Consider the following 18,062-nt stretch of genomic DNA (forward strand, 5'->3'; position numbering starts at 1 on the left):
TTTTATGGCCTGCACATTCAACTGACCTCAATCCTTTCAAGTACCTGTCAGACAATTGAAACAACTGGTTGTGCACTCATGAAAGGTTGTGAAACCATCTGACATTGTCCTGGATTTCTTCAAAATAGTGTGACAATACATAAACCAATAAATTAATTCGTATGTTGAAGCAAATGGACATTTTTATTGTCTGTTACAAATTTCTGATTTGAGAACTATATAAAACACTCTATCATCAATAACTTTTAAGAAAATGAAGGACTTTGGAACATTATGTTCCCATGGACTCTTTAAGGAATGACAAAGACATAATGACTCATTTTTCTAGTTTTTGTCCAAGGACTACTGCTCCTCCTCTTCCGCCCCCCCCCCCCTCCCCCAAAAAATTGTGTACACCCTGTATGAAAATTGACCTGAGGCACAAACAGTGAAGAAACCTGTCACATGTTACCATTAGAATAGCACTTTCTGAAGGTATCACATCAAATGTAGTGTAGTTTATGGTGCAATTATTATGAAAATATTAATACATACCTTTCAGAAAATCAGGCACAGTTTCTTCATCAATCATGCCACCTTCTTCTAAAGCATCTAAATCTGCTGCTTGAGTGAGCTTATCCCAAGGAATGTAAGATACTCCTAAATCAACTTCCCAGTAATCCTTCCACTCTTTCCCCTTCACTCCTTTACCTGGGGCCCACGCAAGCTAAAAATGAAATTCACACTTTAAAACTCATCTATGTACATGAAAGACTATAATGTAATGAAATACTACAAAGCAGGGCATGACCCATGCTTTTAAGTAAAATTCTTGGTTCATTTGCGATTTAAGCTCGATCATAATAGGAGCACTCCAAAATTATGAGAGTTTAAAAATCCCAACTGATTGGCAATCCTGATTAAATTCCAGAAGACAACAAACTTCAAATGATGTGTTGGACACATACCTTCCAAATAATCATCATACAGTTGTTTGCATTTGAGTAACAGCACATTAAAATAATCGGGAAAGTTGGAACTCCTAGCAGTAATGAAGTCTGATCAGCAGTTAGGTGTATTAGTGTGACTGTGTAACACATTGTAAATTGTGTGAAACATATGACTATACAAAATTTATTACATGAGAAATGATGCCATGGCACCATGAATTGGGGAAAGTCAGTCAAATTTTCATGATGAAAAATGTGACAAGCTTTGAATATAAATTGGCAATTTCAATTTCATGGTGTGTACAACCAGGAAAGTGAAATTTTCACCCTGAATCATTTATCCTTTCAGGAAGTTTCAATTCCAAAACAGTTCAAAATTTTAAATGTTATGAAGCGCTGGGGGCAATTTTTCCTCATTTGTAGTCTTTACCACATGGTGCAGTTTCACCATTAAGTTTACTCACATTCAATGTGGCTGACTACCTCACCTGCCAAAGCTATCATAGTGAACGGCCTACAGCAATTTGTTTGGCAGTAAAATGCTGTTGCAGGTGCAGATGTATCTTATAATAACTGAGAGTTTTTTCAGCATAATAATGACAACACACTAAGCACTTTAACTGAAGCTGTAATCCTCTCTTTCTGCACTTTAGTACAAATAGTAATGGAACATAGACCGAGGAGAAACGAATAAAACGAGGAGGCACCTGGTAGAATTTTGCACACAGTACAATTTAATCATTGCTCGTACTTGAATTAAGAACCATGGAAGGGGTTAGTATATGTGGAAGAGATCTGAAAGACACTGGAAGGTTTCAGACAGAAAAAGAAAGAGATTTTGAAACGACATTTTAAATTGTAAAACATTTTCTGAGGCAGATGTAGACTTTGACCATATTTCATTGGTTATGAAGTGTAAGTTAAAACTTGGAAATTGCAAAGAGGTAGGAAAATAAGGAGATGAGACCTGGATAAATTGAAAGAATTGAGGTTGTTGAAGAGTTTGAAAAATAGAATTAAGCAATGAGTAACGAAAACAGGGGATACTAGTAGCGAAATAGAAGGATGGGTACCTTTCAGATACGAAATAGTGAAGGCAAATGAGGATCACACGAAGAATAAGACAAGACTCAGTAGAAATAAATGGATAGCAAACAAGTACTGAATTTAACTGACAAAAGGAGAAATATAAAAATGCTGCAAATGAAGTAGACAAAAAGGAATACAGATCTAAAAAAAATGAGATTGACAGAAAGTGCAAAGTGGCACAGCAGGAATGGCTAGAGGAGAAATGCAAAGCTATAGAAGCATGCATGAAGGAAAATCAAAGAGGCCTTTGGTGAAATGTGAAGCATTGGTACGAATATTAAGATCTCAGATGACAAGCCCGTACTAAGTAAAGATGGGGAGACTGAGAGATGGAAGGAATATATAGAAGATTTATACAAGGTATACAAGGTTAAAGACAGTATCATAGAAAGGTAAGAAGTAGCAGATGAGTATGTGCTGGGAGACATGACAGAGTGTGAAGAATCTGACTGAGCATTGAAAGACCTAAATCAATACAAGAGCTCTGGAATAAACAATATTTCCTCAGAATTATTTAGAACTTTAGAGGAACCAGCCATGACAAAACAATTCTACCTGGTGTGCTAGATATATGAGGCATGTGAAATACTTAATTTTTTTGTAAATATGAATGCAATTCCAATTTCAAAGAAAGTAAGCAGTGACGTGTAAACATTATCGAACTATCAGTTTAATACATCACAACTGCAAAGTACTGACACAAATTATTCACAGAAGAATGAAAAAAATCTGATAAAAGCCGATCTTGGCCAAGCGAGTTTGGGTTCCGGAGACATATAGAAACACGTAACACAATACTGACCCTATGACTTCTCTTAGAAGATATGTTGAAGAAAGGCAAATGTAAGTTTATAGCATTTGTAGATTTAGTTAAAGATTTTGACGAAGTTGAGTGCACTACACTCTTTGAAACTCTAAAGGCAGTAGGGTTAACATACGGGGAGTAGGGGGTTCACAACTTGTACAGAAAGCAGACTGAGAGCTACAGGAAATGAAAGGGAAACAGTGGTCGAGAAGGGAGGGAGGGAGGGAAAGGGGGGGGCGGGAGAGAGAGAGAGAGAGAGAGAGAGAGAGAGAGAGAGAGAGAGAGAGAGAGAGAGAGAGAGAGAGAGGGGGGGGGATTGTAGCCTGTCCCCAATATTACAAAAAGTGTACATAGAGCAAGCAGTTAAGGAAACCAAGCAGACATTAGGAAAGGCAACTGAGGTTCACGGAGACGAAATAAAAACTTTGAGGTTTGCTGATGGCATTGTAATTCTGACAGTGACAGCAAAAGAACTTGGAAAATCAGTTGAAGGGAATGGATAAGATCTGGGAAAATGTTTTAAGATGGACATCAACAAAAGTAACACAAAGGTAATGGAATGTAGCCAAATCAAGTCAGGCAATGTTGATGGAATTAAATTAGGAAATTCTACCCTAAAAGTAGTAGATGAGTTTTGTTATTTGGGAAACAAAATAACAAACAATTGGCAAAATAGAGAGAATATAACATTCAGAATGGCAACAGAAAGAGAAGCATTTCTGAAAAAGAGAAAGAATACTGAACATAAAATAACATTTTTGGAAGTCTTTTCTGAAGGTATTTGTATTGTGTGCAGCCTAGTTAGGCAGTGAAACATGAGCTATAAACAGTTTATATAAGGGAATACAAGCTTTTGAAATGTGTTGCTACAAAAGAATGCTGAAAATCAGATGGGTAGATCGAATAACTAATGAGGTGGCTGTGAATTAAATTGGGTATGAAAGAAATTTGTGGAAGAACTTTACCACAAGTATGGCTAGATTGATGGGACACATCCGGACTCATTAAGGAATCATAAATTTATTAATGAAGGGAAGTGTTGGGGGCAAATATTGTAGAGGGATACCAAGGAGTGGCTACAGTAAGTGAATGAAGTTTGCAGTAGTCATGCATATATGAAGAGGCCTGCACATGACAGACTATCATCGTGAGCTGCATCAAACCAATGTTTGGACTGAAGATCACTGCACTGAGGAGCCAAGCGAGATAATTAAAAGGCCCTGTCAGGTCAAGCACTGCCTACTGAGCACCTTTGTAGCATGGCCCCACTTGCAGTTTGTGATGCAATATAATGACAAGACTCCTCACTGGCCAATGCAGATAGCACTGAGAGAAACGAATATAGCCTACAGTGCCTGGTTGGATGGGGTCACATGCTGTCAAGTAAACTACAGGAAATCTTACTTCATGTGGCACAGGTTTACGACGTGTGATTTTCGAATGTCATTGTTCATACAGAAGACTCACACTGCAAAATAATAACCCTGGTCCACCTACAAAAACTAGTCTCAAGAGAAAAACTTATGTTCAAGAACCTACACTGAAGCACCAAAGAAATTGGTATAGGCATGCATATTCAAATACAGATACACTATGTGATCAAAAGTATCCGGACACCCCCAAAAACATACGTTTTTCATGTAAGGTGCATTGTGCTGCTGCCTACTGCCAGGTATTCTATATCAGTGACCTCAGTAGTCATTAGACATCGTGAGAGAGCAGAATGGGGCACTCCGCAGATCTCACGGACTTCGAACTTGGTCAGGTGATTGGGTGTCATGTCATATGTCTGTACGCGACATTTTCACACTCCTAAACATCCTTAGGTCCAATGTTTCCGATGTGATAGTGAAGTGGAAATGTGAAGAGACACATACAGCACAAAAGTGTACAGGCCAAGCTCATCTGTTGTCTGACAGAGGATCGTAATGTGTAATAGGCAGACATCTATCCAGACCACCACACAGGAATTCCAAACTGCATCAAGATCCATTGCAAGTACTATGACAGTTAGGCGGAAGGTGAGAAAACTTGGATTTCATGGTCAAGTGGCCGCTCATAAGCCGGTAAATGCCAAAGGACGCCCCACTTGGTGCAGTGAGTGTAAACACTGGACAATTGAACAATGGGAAAACGTTGTGTGGAGTGAAAGAGCAATTCGGTGATGGCGATTGCGTCTTTCAATACGATTGAGCACCTGTTCATAATGCACGGCCTGTGGCGGAGTGGTTACACGACACCCGCCTACAAAGTCCTGACATGATTCCTATAGAACACCTTTGGGATGTTTCTGGAATGCCGACTTCATGCCAGACCTCACCAACAGACATCGATACCTATCCTCAGTGCCACACTCCATGAAGAATGGGCTGCCATTCCCCAAGAAACCTTCCAGCACCTGATTGAATGTATGCTTGTGAGAGTGGAAGCTGCCATCAAGGCTAAGGTTGGGCCAACACCATACTGAATTCCAGCATTACCGATGGAGGCCACCACGAACTTGTAAGTCATTTTCAGCCAGGTGTCCGGTTACTTTTGATCACGAGATTGGTTACTGGTACTACAATCGCAGGTTATCAAGATTGAAGTAAGTTTGAATGTGGTGCTATAGTCAGCACGCAAGCAATGGAACACAGCATCTTAGAGATAGCAAATGAAGAGGGGATTTTCATGTACAACCATTTCAAGAGTGTACCACGAATATCAGAAATCTGGTAAAAATATCAAATCTCCGACATCACTGCGGCTGGAAAACGATCGTGCAAGAACAGGACCAAGAACAACTGAAGAGAATCGTTCAACATGACAGAAGTTCAACCCTTCTGCAAATTGCTGCATATTTCTAAACTGGGCCATCAACAAGTGTTAACGTGCGAACCGTTCAACGAAACATCATCGATATGGGCTTTTGGAGCTGAAGGCAGACTCACGTACCCTTGATGACTGCACAACACACAGCTTTACGCCTCGTCTGAGCCTATCAACACCGACATTGGACTGTTGATGACTGGAAACATGTTGCCTGGTAAGACGAGTCTTGTTTCAAATTATATCGAGCGTATGGAAATGTGTGGGTATTGAGAGAACCTCACCAATCCATGGATTCACCATGGCTCAGCAGCGAACTGTTCAAGCTGGTGGAGGCTCCGTAATGGTGTGGGACGTGTGCGGCTGGAGTGATATGGGACCCCTGATTCATGTAGATATGACTCTGAAAGGTGACCTGTACGTAAGCATCGTGTCTGATCACCTGCAGCCATTCATGTCCACTGTGCATTCTGATGGACTTGGGCAATTCCAGCAGGACAATGTGACACCCCACGTCTACAATTGCTACACAGTGGCTCCAGGAACTCTCTTCTGAGTTTAAACACTTCTGCTGGTCAACAAACTCCCCATACATGAACATCATTGAACATATCTGGGATGCCTTAAAATGTGCTGCTCAGAAGAGATCTCGAGCCCCTCGTACTCTTATGGATTTATGGACCACCCTGCAGGATTCATGGTGTCAATTCTCTCCAGCACTACTTCAGACACGCCACGTCATGTTGAGGCACTTTGCATGCTCACGGAGACCCTACATTATATTAGGCAGTTGTTACAGTTTCTTTGGCTCTTCAGTGTATAATGTGCCTTTTGTGGGTTTCTGGAAGGCTTTATAGATCCCTCACATTGCAAGCACTTTTTTAAACAATTTGAAAAATGAAACAAAATACACTCAATTAACAATGGTTACTCTGAAATTACAATCCTTCACAATTGCATGCGCCAGCATAATTTTGTTTTCACAATGATCATGTACCCTGTGAGTATCACCAATCTCTTCCAGCATCACAACACATGTATTACATTTTAACAGTTTGAGGAAAAAGAAATTGAACATTTCAGTGCCATGTTGACAAAAATACCAGGCAACACACTTCTAAGTCAATGGTTAATGACTTTGTTTACGCTAAAACTACCATTTTATTTGCTAATTTCTATTTATTGGATCTACATTAATAGCCAGTTTCGTGCCAATAGGTTACTTTAAAGAGCCAACAAATGTAAATCAGTGTATGAATGCAAAAAGAAAATGTTTAACAGGGGGTTTGAAAAGAATTGTTGTGAAGCAAAGAGCTTTTGAATTAAAGTGTGGTTACATAGAAAAATGAAATGCATATGTACGATACCTGAAAAACAAAACTCTTCATTTTCATGTTTATTATTTCTACACAGCTAATAAGCTCATGTTCCTGGCATATTCCCCTTATATACCAGGACACAATTTTTCTTCTTGTAAGAATGCTGGTAATGGAAATTTGTGACTATTAAGCCAGAATAACAGTAAGAGTTAAAAAGCATGTACAACAATGTATACAATCCACACTTTCTGTAATCCTTCAAGTTTTGTGGTTAAAACTGAGAAACTTTTTGGAGTAAATCGCTCTGTTTTTTTAAAAAAAGAGAGAGAGGCAAATATCTGATCTGGTACAGAAAAATTGCACTAACTTAATCATACATTCTTTAAAGGAAAACTTCATCCCCAGAATGTTAGTTCCAACTTTCACAATCGTTTTATTATTACTGGACTTGAGCAGTATATATTAAATAACATCTTTGTGTCAGTTCTGCAGTCCATATGCCTTACATGCTAGACTACTACATTCCTTTCACTGAAGCTGTTCAAAAACTGAGTATGAGGCTTGTCCAGATATTACGAATACGCAATTGTTTACAAATTGAAAAGACAATATATTTAGGAAAAACTTACAAATTTACATGAAATATTGTTTTTCAACAGTGTCAGCTTCATTCCCAATCCATGAGCTGAGGGATGAGATTTCTTATACCTTTTTAAAAAAGTCTCCCTTCACCACTTTGGCCAATTGTTTGACAGTACTCTGGACCTCGGTGTCAATAGAAACAACTTCAGGCACCTGAAGATGCCAGATCAGAGCTGTGAATGGGGTAGCTGATGATGTCTCAACTATTGGCTACGTGCGGACGTACATTGTCACGCAACATGCACAATCCATTTGATACCATCCCCTTGTTTTGTCCTGTATTGTACTCCAAAGTTCTTTTAAGCTTTCACAGTACTGCACAGTATCAACTGTTTCCCCTGGGCAAAAAATTCAGAGAGGAGAAACCTTTTTACAGTCCCATAAAACTGAGGCCATGATTTTTAAGGTCAAAAAAAGGGTTTTGAATTTTGCACTGACAGAGAGGAGGGATGTCGCCAATACATGGATAGTCTTTTCACCTCAGGGCTCTAGTGGATCGCCTACTTTTCATCACCAGTAACAGTAGTCAAGGAATTGTTCATATTCCAGTTTGAACCGATTGTGAAGTATCCCTGAAGATACAATACTGTTGATTTCGTATTGATTGGTAAATTGTTTTGGTATTCAATTCTCACATAATTTTTGAAAACCATATGTTTCAGTAATGACTTAATGCAGAGACATTGTGTTCATCTTGTCTAAAGTCAATTGAAAAGGCAATATATTTAGGAAAAATTTCATGTCATCGGTCATAATTGACGGACACCCACTCCTTTGCTCATAATGAACAATCATTCTGCCAATTTTAAACTCGCAATATCACTTGTACATATCAGTATGATTCAACACACCACACCCATAAACAGTTCCAATTTCATTGAAAATCTGAAACAGCACATTTCCCTTTGCAAGAAGAGACTGGATTACGCTCTTCACTTCACAGCTGGTGGGATTCAGAACAGACACACTTCTTTCAACATGGGACCGAAACATGAGTTTTCAGTTGACTGAGACAAACAACAATGCATTCTACTGCCAACACATTATCCTTGAGAACAGTACTGGCAACTGTTGAAAAAATTCCCTTTGAGTGTAGAAGGCACAGTACTCTCACTTTCTGGACATGCCTTGCACAACTAGGCCTGAATGGAAAGAACTGCAGTCCAGCACTAGGAAAGAATAAACCACAGAACAGGTTGCAATACAATGTAAGGTTGAAGAACACACATCTGTTAAATAAATAATAATTTTTGTACTTATAAAGCTTCAGAGACACTTATATGAACATGGAACCACAACAAGAGTTTTCAGCTGACTGAGACAAAGAAGCATGCATTCTATTGCCAACACATTGTGTCTATCCAACACACCTACTAGTACATTCAATCTGCTCTTGGAATCAATGGCAGCTGCCTGTAAAACCTTCATGTCCAGAACATTTGCACATGCACATCACACTATTCCAGGAATAGAAGGCTCTGTATATAATGTTCTCTAACAGAGCCAGAAGCATTTTAGAAGGTGAAAACAATACCATGAAAAACTCTATGCAGGAAATACTGAAGATCTGGAACTGGAGAATGCTAAGAAAATCAAGAGTAGCAACGAAAGCACTGCAAACAGATGTGTACAACACAGGACTCTCAGTTCGGTAATATATGCCTCGAAGATCTTGATCTCTATCATTTTATGGCAGACAGAAGGCAAGATAGATGCATTGATAATGGACAACCAGTTTAGCTTTAGAAGAGGTGTACGCACTAGAGAAGCAATACTCAGCTCTTGATTAATTTTTGAGGAAAGAATAAAGGATGGTCAAGATACACATATCGCCTTCATCGACTTAGAAACAGAATTTGATAGGGTAGACTGGTCACGTAGCCTTTTAAAAAGCTGAGAGAGATTGGCATAAAGTACAAGGACAGAAGAGAAGAGGTGGGTGAGATAAGGTGTGGAGAACATCAAGAAGAAGCTACTATTATTAAGCAGGGTGTACAACAGGGTTGCTCACTCTCTCCTGTCTTGTTCAATGGATACATTCAGGGGGCAACAGATGAAGCTATGGAGAAACTGGGAGCCATAGGAGGAATTGAAATTCATGGTCCGAAAGAAACATGCTGAGATTTGCTGTGATATCACAGTGTTAAGTGAATATGCAGAACAATTAGAAATGGTGCTGGCGCAGATGGAAACCACTCTCAGCTCTTCCTATAATATGAAAATAAATACAGGTAAAACAAAAATCTTAGTGGTGAACAGACAAAACAGTTGCCCAGTGCTCACACAACAATGAGTGACTGGACACTGCTCACAGAGGGAGTAAAAATACATAATATGGAAGGTCAAGGAAGGATATTGCAAACCAGGCAAAAGCTGCTTTTAACAAGAGGAGAAACCTTTCCACGTCCAGCAGCAAAGACAAAAATCTTAGGAAAAACCTAATAAAGACGTTTGTTTGGAGTGTGCTGCTGTACGGAAGTGAAACATGGACACTCAGAGAAGCAGAAAACGTAAAATAACAATCTTCATGATGTGACGCTACCGCAGAATGCTCAAAATTTTCTGGGTAGACAAGATATCCAATGAAGAAGTGCTCTGCAAAGTGGATGAAGAGAAGCCTTTTCTCCCGAAGGTAAGTGAACACAGAAGGCACTATTAAGTTGGCCAACTAATGAGACATGATAGTATCATTAAAAGTACTGTTGAAAGGAGAGTAAAAGGGAAAAGTATGAGAGGAAGATTGAAACTAGAATACATCAACTAGATCATGTAGGATACCAACTGCACCACCTACACTGCTGTCAAGAGGAAGGTCAAAGACAGAAATACAGGGTGTTTCAAAAATGACCGGTATATTTGAAACGGCAATAAAAACTAAACGAGCAGCGATAAAAATACACCGTTTGTTGCAATATGCTTGGGACAACAGTACATTTTCAGGCAGACAAACTTTCGAAATTACAGTAGTTACAATTTTCAACAACAGATGGCGCTGCGGTCTGGGAAAAACTGTAGTACGATATTTTCCACATATCCACCACGCGTAGCAATAATATGGCGTAGTCTCTGAATGAAATTACCCGAAACCTTTGACAACGTGTCTGGCGGAATGGCTTCACATGCAGATGAGATGTACTGCTTCAGCTGTTCAATTGTTTCTGGATTCTGGCGGTACACCTGGTCTTTCAAGTGTCCCCACAGAAAGAAGTCACAGGGGTTCATGTCTGGCGAATAGGGAGGCCAATCCACGCTGCCTCCTGTATGTTTCGGATAGCCCAAAGCAATCACACGATCATCAAAATATTCATTCAGGAAATTAAAGACGTCGGCTGTGCGATGTGGCCGGGCACCATCTTGCATAAACCACGAGGTGTTCGCAGTGTCGTCTAAGGCAGTTTGTACCGCCACAAATTCACGAAGAATGTCCAGATAGCGTGATGCAGTAATCGTTTCGGATCTGAAAAATGGGCCAATGATTCCTTTGGAAGAAATGGCGGCCCAGACCAGTACTTTTTGAGGATGCAGGGACGACGGGACTGCAACATGGGGCTTTTCGGTTCCCCATATGCGCCAGTTCTGTTTACTGACGAAGCCGTCCAGGTAAAAATAAGCTTCGTCAGTAAACCAAATGCTGCCCACATGTCATCAATCCTGTGCACTATATCGTTAGCGAATGTCTCTCGTGCAGCAATGGTAGCGGCGCTGAGGGGTTGCCGCGTTTGAATTTTGTATGGATAGAGGTGTAAACTCTGGCGCATGTGACGATACGTGGACGTTGGCATCATTTGGACCGCAGCTGCAACACGGCGAACGGAAACCCGAGGCCGCTGTTGGATCACCTGCTGCACTAGCTGCGCGTTGCCCTCTGTGGTTGCCGTACGCGGTCGCCCTACCTTTCCAGCACGTTCATCCGTCACGTTCCCAGTCCGTTGAAATTTTTCAAACAGATCCTTTATTGTATCGCTTTTCGGTCCTTTGGTTACATTAAACCTCCGTTGAAAACTTCGTCTTGTTGCAACAACACTGTGTTCTAGGCGGTGGAATTCCAACACCAGAAAAATCCTCTGTTCTAAGGAATAAACCATGTTGTCTACAGCACACTTGCACGTTGTGAACAGCATACGCTTACAGCAGAAAGACGACGTACAGAATGGCGCACCCACAGACTGCGTTGTCTTCTATATCTTTCACATCACTTGCAGCGCCATCTGTTGTTGAAAATTGTAACTACTGTAATTTCGAAAGTTTGTCCGCCTGAAAATGTACTGTTGCCCCAAGCATATTGCAACAAACGGTGTATTTCTATCGCTGCTCGTTTAGTTTTTATTGCCGTTTCAAATATACCGGTCATTTTTGAAACACCCTGTACATAGTGAACTGCTGATAACCAACCTGATGGTTGAAGACCTAAGAACAATAACAGACGCTCAACAGGTATAATTATGATATTCGGTAATTAAAGACGGATGTATCTATTTGTTATTGAAATGAAGCAGGAGTCATCGAAGGACACTTATCCAACACAAGAGAAGAGAGCGAAGAGTGTTAGCAAAAGAAAAGAACACTGTAGTTTCTTCAAGGCAACAGAACTTAACTGTCAAAATTACACTACAAGAAGAGACAGCAATAAAAACTAACTGTGTCTGCTGTAGTGAGCTTCCTTCAGCTTTCCAAACAAGTAGCTGGAAGCTCAAAATCCATATACTTCTGCATCTACATCACAAGATATCTGCCCCCTTAAGCTCCCCCTCTGTGCTAAAACAAAATAACCAACAGTACAGATTGCTAGAATCCTTGGAACAAAATGTTTCTGCCTTCAAATCAATCTGGAAAATCACATCACAGTGTGTTCACTACATGGTTTAAGACAGTGTAATGTTTACTGTGTAGTGTATGTAGCGAATTTAGCTTCACAAACAATTTAAAGAACCAAGAATTTTAAATTTTTTGAACTCACTGTCCTAATGAGTCCTATGCCTTTCTATGCTTATAGCATTTATTACTTTTCTTTATATAGACAACTGTGAAGATTTTATATGAAAATGAGGATTTCCATGGCAGAAATTGTGGTAACAAATAAGTACTATTAATCTTTTTCGTATGTACTACTTTATATACAGCCATTAACCTAACAATATATGTCCATATTTTTCTGTAGTTGGCTTTGCTTTCTTTTGGTTGATACAGATACTGAGAAGATGGTATATTACCAAAATCAGTAGTAGTAATAAAAAAGTATTAATACAGTTTTGTGTGATGAATTTTTTGAAATATATTACTGTTGTTGCAAATCATCTTCAATAAATAATGTTCATTTAAGAAAAATATTTTCAGAAGATATGAAGGATTTTTATCTATATAAAAGAAGCAGACATTTGCATTACTTTCCCCAAAGTTCGGGCGTAGGCCTTACTATTAAATCTACAGTAACAATATCTCATTCGCCCTAAGTCTACTACACAGGGTGAAGCGAAATTCGCGCACTCGGCTTCGCAGCGTGACTCCTTCCATGCCAGTGATGAAAATAGGTCTCTCACAAAATTTCATTCAGCGAGTACATCCAGCCGAAAACGGACGTTAAAAAGTGGAAATCTGGCAACGCTGTAACCATTTGTATGTTAACAGCCTCTGTCAGCAAACAATAATCGTGCTGTGCAGTTGGTGCAGTGGATAGTTTCGGTTTAGCATGCAGGTCAAGGGTTCGACCCTGGGTTGGGGCGCATTTTTTTCTTATTTGCAAATTTTATTCTGACATTTCATACTATAATATACACCATTCCTTAGGTCACATGTATTCTAAATTTACAACATTTTGTAATGTTGAACATAACAAATATGTGATTAGACAAATAAGAAAGAGACAGTTGAAACAAATGACTTGTCATAGGGCAAAATAACTACAAAAACATTATCAATTTCAAGACGCTAAAGACGACAGCACAGTAAAATAACACATCTACTTGTCATTTATACTACAGGTAATATGAGCGCTCAGATGACGCACATTAGCAAGCGGTGACAGTAACAATGTCCAAATTAATGACCGCATGACCTTCACAATAGAGTACTTTGTCCTCAGAACAACAGATTCCCAAAGCGACCTCCAACCGCTCTGCAATCTGCCGCAGCTCTGGACCCTTCACAGAAAATCTGCATCCACAGTAAAAAGAGCAGCATGAACAAGCACTACCCATTCTTCCATATTCATTGGCGGAGTAGAGTATACGTGCTCCTTCAGGTGTCCTCACATGAAGAAATCCAGGGGATTTAGGTCAAGTGAACACGGTGGTCATACAACTGGACCTCCACGTCCAAACCATTTCCCTGGAAATGTTCTGTCCAAATACTGTCGCACATTAATTCAAGTGTGTGGAGGCATACCATCGTGCTGCAACCATATACTCTGCCAAACATGTAGTGGAAGATCTTCCAGTGCATCAGGAAGATAGTTTGAGAGGAATGAATGATATCTTCGTGCAGTCAACTAGTCAGGCAATATGTATGGCCCAAACACCTGTTACTCAATATTCCGGCCCAGACATTGATACCAATGCAAACTTGATATCCACAGTCGCAGGTGACGTACAGGTTAACCACACACCAATGGTAGGCATTGTGCGAACTGAAGACACCCTCAAGAGGGAATGCTGCTTCATCTGGCCATATTACAGTGTTCACGAAGTTGTCATTGGCTTCCTGTTCTTGTTGGAACCACTTACAGTATTCGCAAAGCATGCTGTTAGTCCTACTGGTAACATAAGACCCTAACGAAATGTAATGGACCTGAACGAGGCAGGAATAATACTCAGTATTAATTTATGGTACCATTGGAGAACGATACAAAGAAAACAAGTTTCGCATCTAGTAAATGAAGTGGTGAGAAGAAATTCACACCCACAATGTGGAAAGGGCTGCTTTAAAAACTGACCAATCTTCCACCTTCTATGACTGCCGTTTGGAACTGCAAATGTCTTCTAGAGGACCCGCTGTAGTCATTGTTGACAATTAAGATGCCAAGTACCGTACCACCTGCACTACATTTACCAAATTAAAACATATGCCTCAAACCAGGATCGAACCATTGACCTCCTGCATGCTAACCCAAAACCCTACCCACTGCACCAACTGTACAGCACAAGTAATGTGTGCTGACAGAGGTAGTTACCATACTGTGGTTACAGTGTTGCCAGACTGCCACTCTTTAATGTCCGTTTTCTGCTGGATGTACTCGCCGGACGAAATTTTGAGAGACACTTCTTTTTATCGCTGGCATGTATAGAATCGTGCTGCGAAGCCCGAGTGCGCGAATTTCGCTTCACCCTGTATATAAACGATAATGTCAAGGTTTTTACACACTGAAACTCTCTGCTTCCTTCATAATGTAAACACATGGAGATTTTCTGAAACAGCTTTGGAAACCTGTTTTTGGCCAAATATTCTCCACACACGTAAGCACAGCCTTTAAATGAAAGTTATATTGTGACAAAAGATGAATTAGTTTTCTTACTGTAATAGCCTTTCCTTGTAGTTTGTGATTTTTTAGTTTTTGTAGTGCTCTAAAAGCATCCTGTCGTCGATTCATGCATATGAAGGCACAACCTCGAGGTGGTATCAAATCTATTGATACTATATCACCATATTCTCCAAAGGTGTCTGATAATTCTTCCTGATGAACCAACTTTGACAAATGTCCAACCCAAAGAGTTGTGCTACAAACTGAAAAGCAAAAATTTTTTCACAATACATTTTTAAATACACTTCCATTCATACAAATGCACAATGTATGAAATGAATTCTTACCACTCAAATGTTCTTTCTTACATGGTGGCAGACCTTTTTTTCTTCTCTCCCTCTCCTTCTCCCGTTCCCTCTCTCGTTCTTTGTCCTTCTCTCGATCACGTTCTTTGTCTCGTGACCTTGACCTATTATTAAAAAGCTAAGTATCACAAATTTTCTCAGAATATTATCTAAATAGAAAAAAAACAATTTTATCACACTATACCTTCTCCTCCTTTGCCTTGACTGTGATCGTGCTCTGTTGTCGGATGATTTCGACCTGGATCTTCTACCATGGCGACGATCTCGTGACCGAGAGCGACTGTGCCTACGCCTGTAGTTCTTTGAGTTGACTGATGGACTGCCAGATCTGCTGCGATCGAGGTTTATTATTTCCACTGAGTTCCCATTCTCCTGTTGCCTGTTATTGGCACACACACACACACACACACTTGGAAATACACCTATTTTATGATTAACATTTTTGACACTAAAATACTACAGAAATAAGCAAAGTGATTTACCATGTTTACCAGAGTATAAGACGACCCTGAATATAAGACCACACCCCCCTCCCCTTTTTTTTAAGGATCCTGAAGAAAGTTTTATTTTTAACATATTCCAACTAATCAAAGGTACAAATTGTTTTACTGGTATAAAGTACGTGGCTAAAAATTTTAACATTATAACTATTCTATATTAATGCTGTTCATTGATTGTGTACATTCTGATAATACAATAAGAAACAAAAACAAATGGCTTACTACCACCACCACCACCACCTCCTCCTCTTCCTCCTCCTCTTAAGCCTACTGGCATTTCTTTCTTCCTGATACTCCTCTCACAGTATGTCATCTTATGAGCAATCCGGAGCACCGTATATGCAGCACTTTTTGAATCCTTTCATAATAGATTCACTCAAGATTCTACCACAAGCAGTAAGGATCCACCAGCCCAGTCTGGATATTGACAGTTTTCTATAACTTCCCCTCCTGGAGAGAGGTGACGGTCTCCTTGAAGCAGCCACTCATCGTAAGGCTGTTGCAGGTGAGCCTGAAAAGGTCTATTCACGACAACATCCATTACTCAAATTATGAGATTATGCCCCCAGGAATTATTGGCAGGTCTTTGTTGTTCTTTGCTATCAGATCTTTAACTTCCTGGGTGAGGTATCCCCTGAAAGAATTCAGCACCAACATTTTCCTTCTGTTAAGCAAAGACCCTGGTATTCTGTTCCAAGGCACCTTCAACCAATCTTAATGGTCATTTGTCATCCAACACTTTCTTCAGCAGTTAAAGATAACTTCTGCGGGCAGTTTTACTTTCGCTATCTTTTCCCTGCAAAGAATCACATATGGGGAGAGCTTTCTTCCATCCGCTAGCACACCCAGCATTACTGTTATTCTGTCCTCTTTACTTCCAGACCTTATACGAACATTTAATGCTGTTCACAGTGGCAGCAACATTTGACAGCATATCAAAATAAACAGGCACCTGATTGGCACTGACCATATGGCCTAGCGAATGGTCGTACAGTTTCCTCAGACTGATTATGCAACACTGATATACAACTGGTTTTTCATCATACGCCGTGGGGGCACCTGATTGGCACTGACCATATGGCCTAGCGAATGGTCGTACAGTTTCCTCAGACTGATTATGCAACACTGATATACAACTGGTTTTTCATCATACGCCGTGGGAAGTCACTGGGCTAGTGTTGTTCTGCGTCATAATGTTAGCCCTGCACTCTCATCATCCTTATGCACCAGCTAGTACTCACTTTGAATCCTGCAACACATGCAGTTGGAAAATTCTTCTTGATCTCCAGGGTCTTCATTCTGATAATTTCTCTAGTAACCAGGATACCTTCATTGCATTTCTCTTGCAAATACTGAAAAATCTGCTGGTACAGTTTGTGAAACTTTGCCTGCTTTGGTCACCTTAAAGTTCGGTACATAGGTCTGGTGCTCTTTCATTTATTCTGCATCTGTGGCAGTAACAGAGTTGCTTCTGGCTTCTGCTTCATGAATCACCCATTATTAACTTAAAATTAGTGTCATATTGTCTGTGTGGACTAGCGGCGAACTGTGAACTTGTAGATCCGTATTTCTCAAAAGTCACAGCTGTAATTTGACATTAATTATAGAGTTCTTGCAGCACTGGAAATATAAGCAAATTGAATAACAACAATACCGTAACTCATCCTCTCAGCTCTCCCTACAGTTGAATGGGCAGAATTCTCAAGACTTCTATAATACTGTAATAAATCATGAAAATCAACAGTGCTGTACAGCTGTTGCACTTTTATTTGTTGTGTTGTGTTTCAGGTGTTCTGTATGAACACATTTTTGTTAGCATTAACTTGTCTCCTGGGCTATAGCTTACACTGGGGCCACTACCAGTCATGAAAGAGTGTGTCTAATGCTCACAGGTTGGCAATGTGTCAGGTATGCATTGTCAATGGGATGACAGTTTCACCTAGCGATTTTGCATCTGTACACGATGTATCAAAAAAGACTTTACAACTCTGAAAATTAGTAAAAACTTATTATGAATGACTTACACATTTAGTCTTGATGTCATCATCAAGGAAAATAGATCAAGTTTTGACTCCCGTGGTATGCTACTATAGAACTGCACGAACGCAAGCACTAGTGGCCGCAGCAGCAAAGATGACTGCCTTTACCGGTC

General features: G+C 40.0%; 1 protein-coding gene across 1 annotated transcript in view; it reads right to left on the reverse strand.

The window, feature by feature from the left end:
• The window catches only part of LOC126470662 (uncharacterized), a 201,061-nt gene that overhangs the window by 72,138 nt on the left and 110,861 nt on the right, over nucleotides 1–18,062 (reverse strand). Inside the window, exons 9-12 of the mRNA XM_050098653.1 lie at nucleotides 15,595–15,789; nucleotides 15,393–15,514; nucleotides 15,100–15,308; nucleotides 535–706 (exon numbers count right to left, since the gene is read on the reverse strand). Coding sequence (XP_049954610.1) covers nucleotides 535–706; nucleotides 15,100–15,308; nucleotides 15,393–15,514; nucleotides 15,595–15,789 — 698 coding nt within the window. The remainder of the gene's footprint in view (nucleotides 1–534; nucleotides 707–15,099; nucleotides 15,309–15,392; nucleotides 15,515–15,594; nucleotides 15,790–18,062) is intronic.

The sequence above is a fragment of the Schistocerca serialis genome, chromosome 3, assembly GCF_023864345.2.
Source record: "Schistocerca serialis cubense isolate TAMUIC-IGC-003099 chromosome 3, iqSchSeri2.2, whole genome shotgun sequence".
In the NCBI taxonomy this organism is placed as follows: Eukaryota; Metazoa; Arthropoda; class Insecta; order Orthoptera; family Acrididae; genus Schistocerca; species Schistocerca serialis.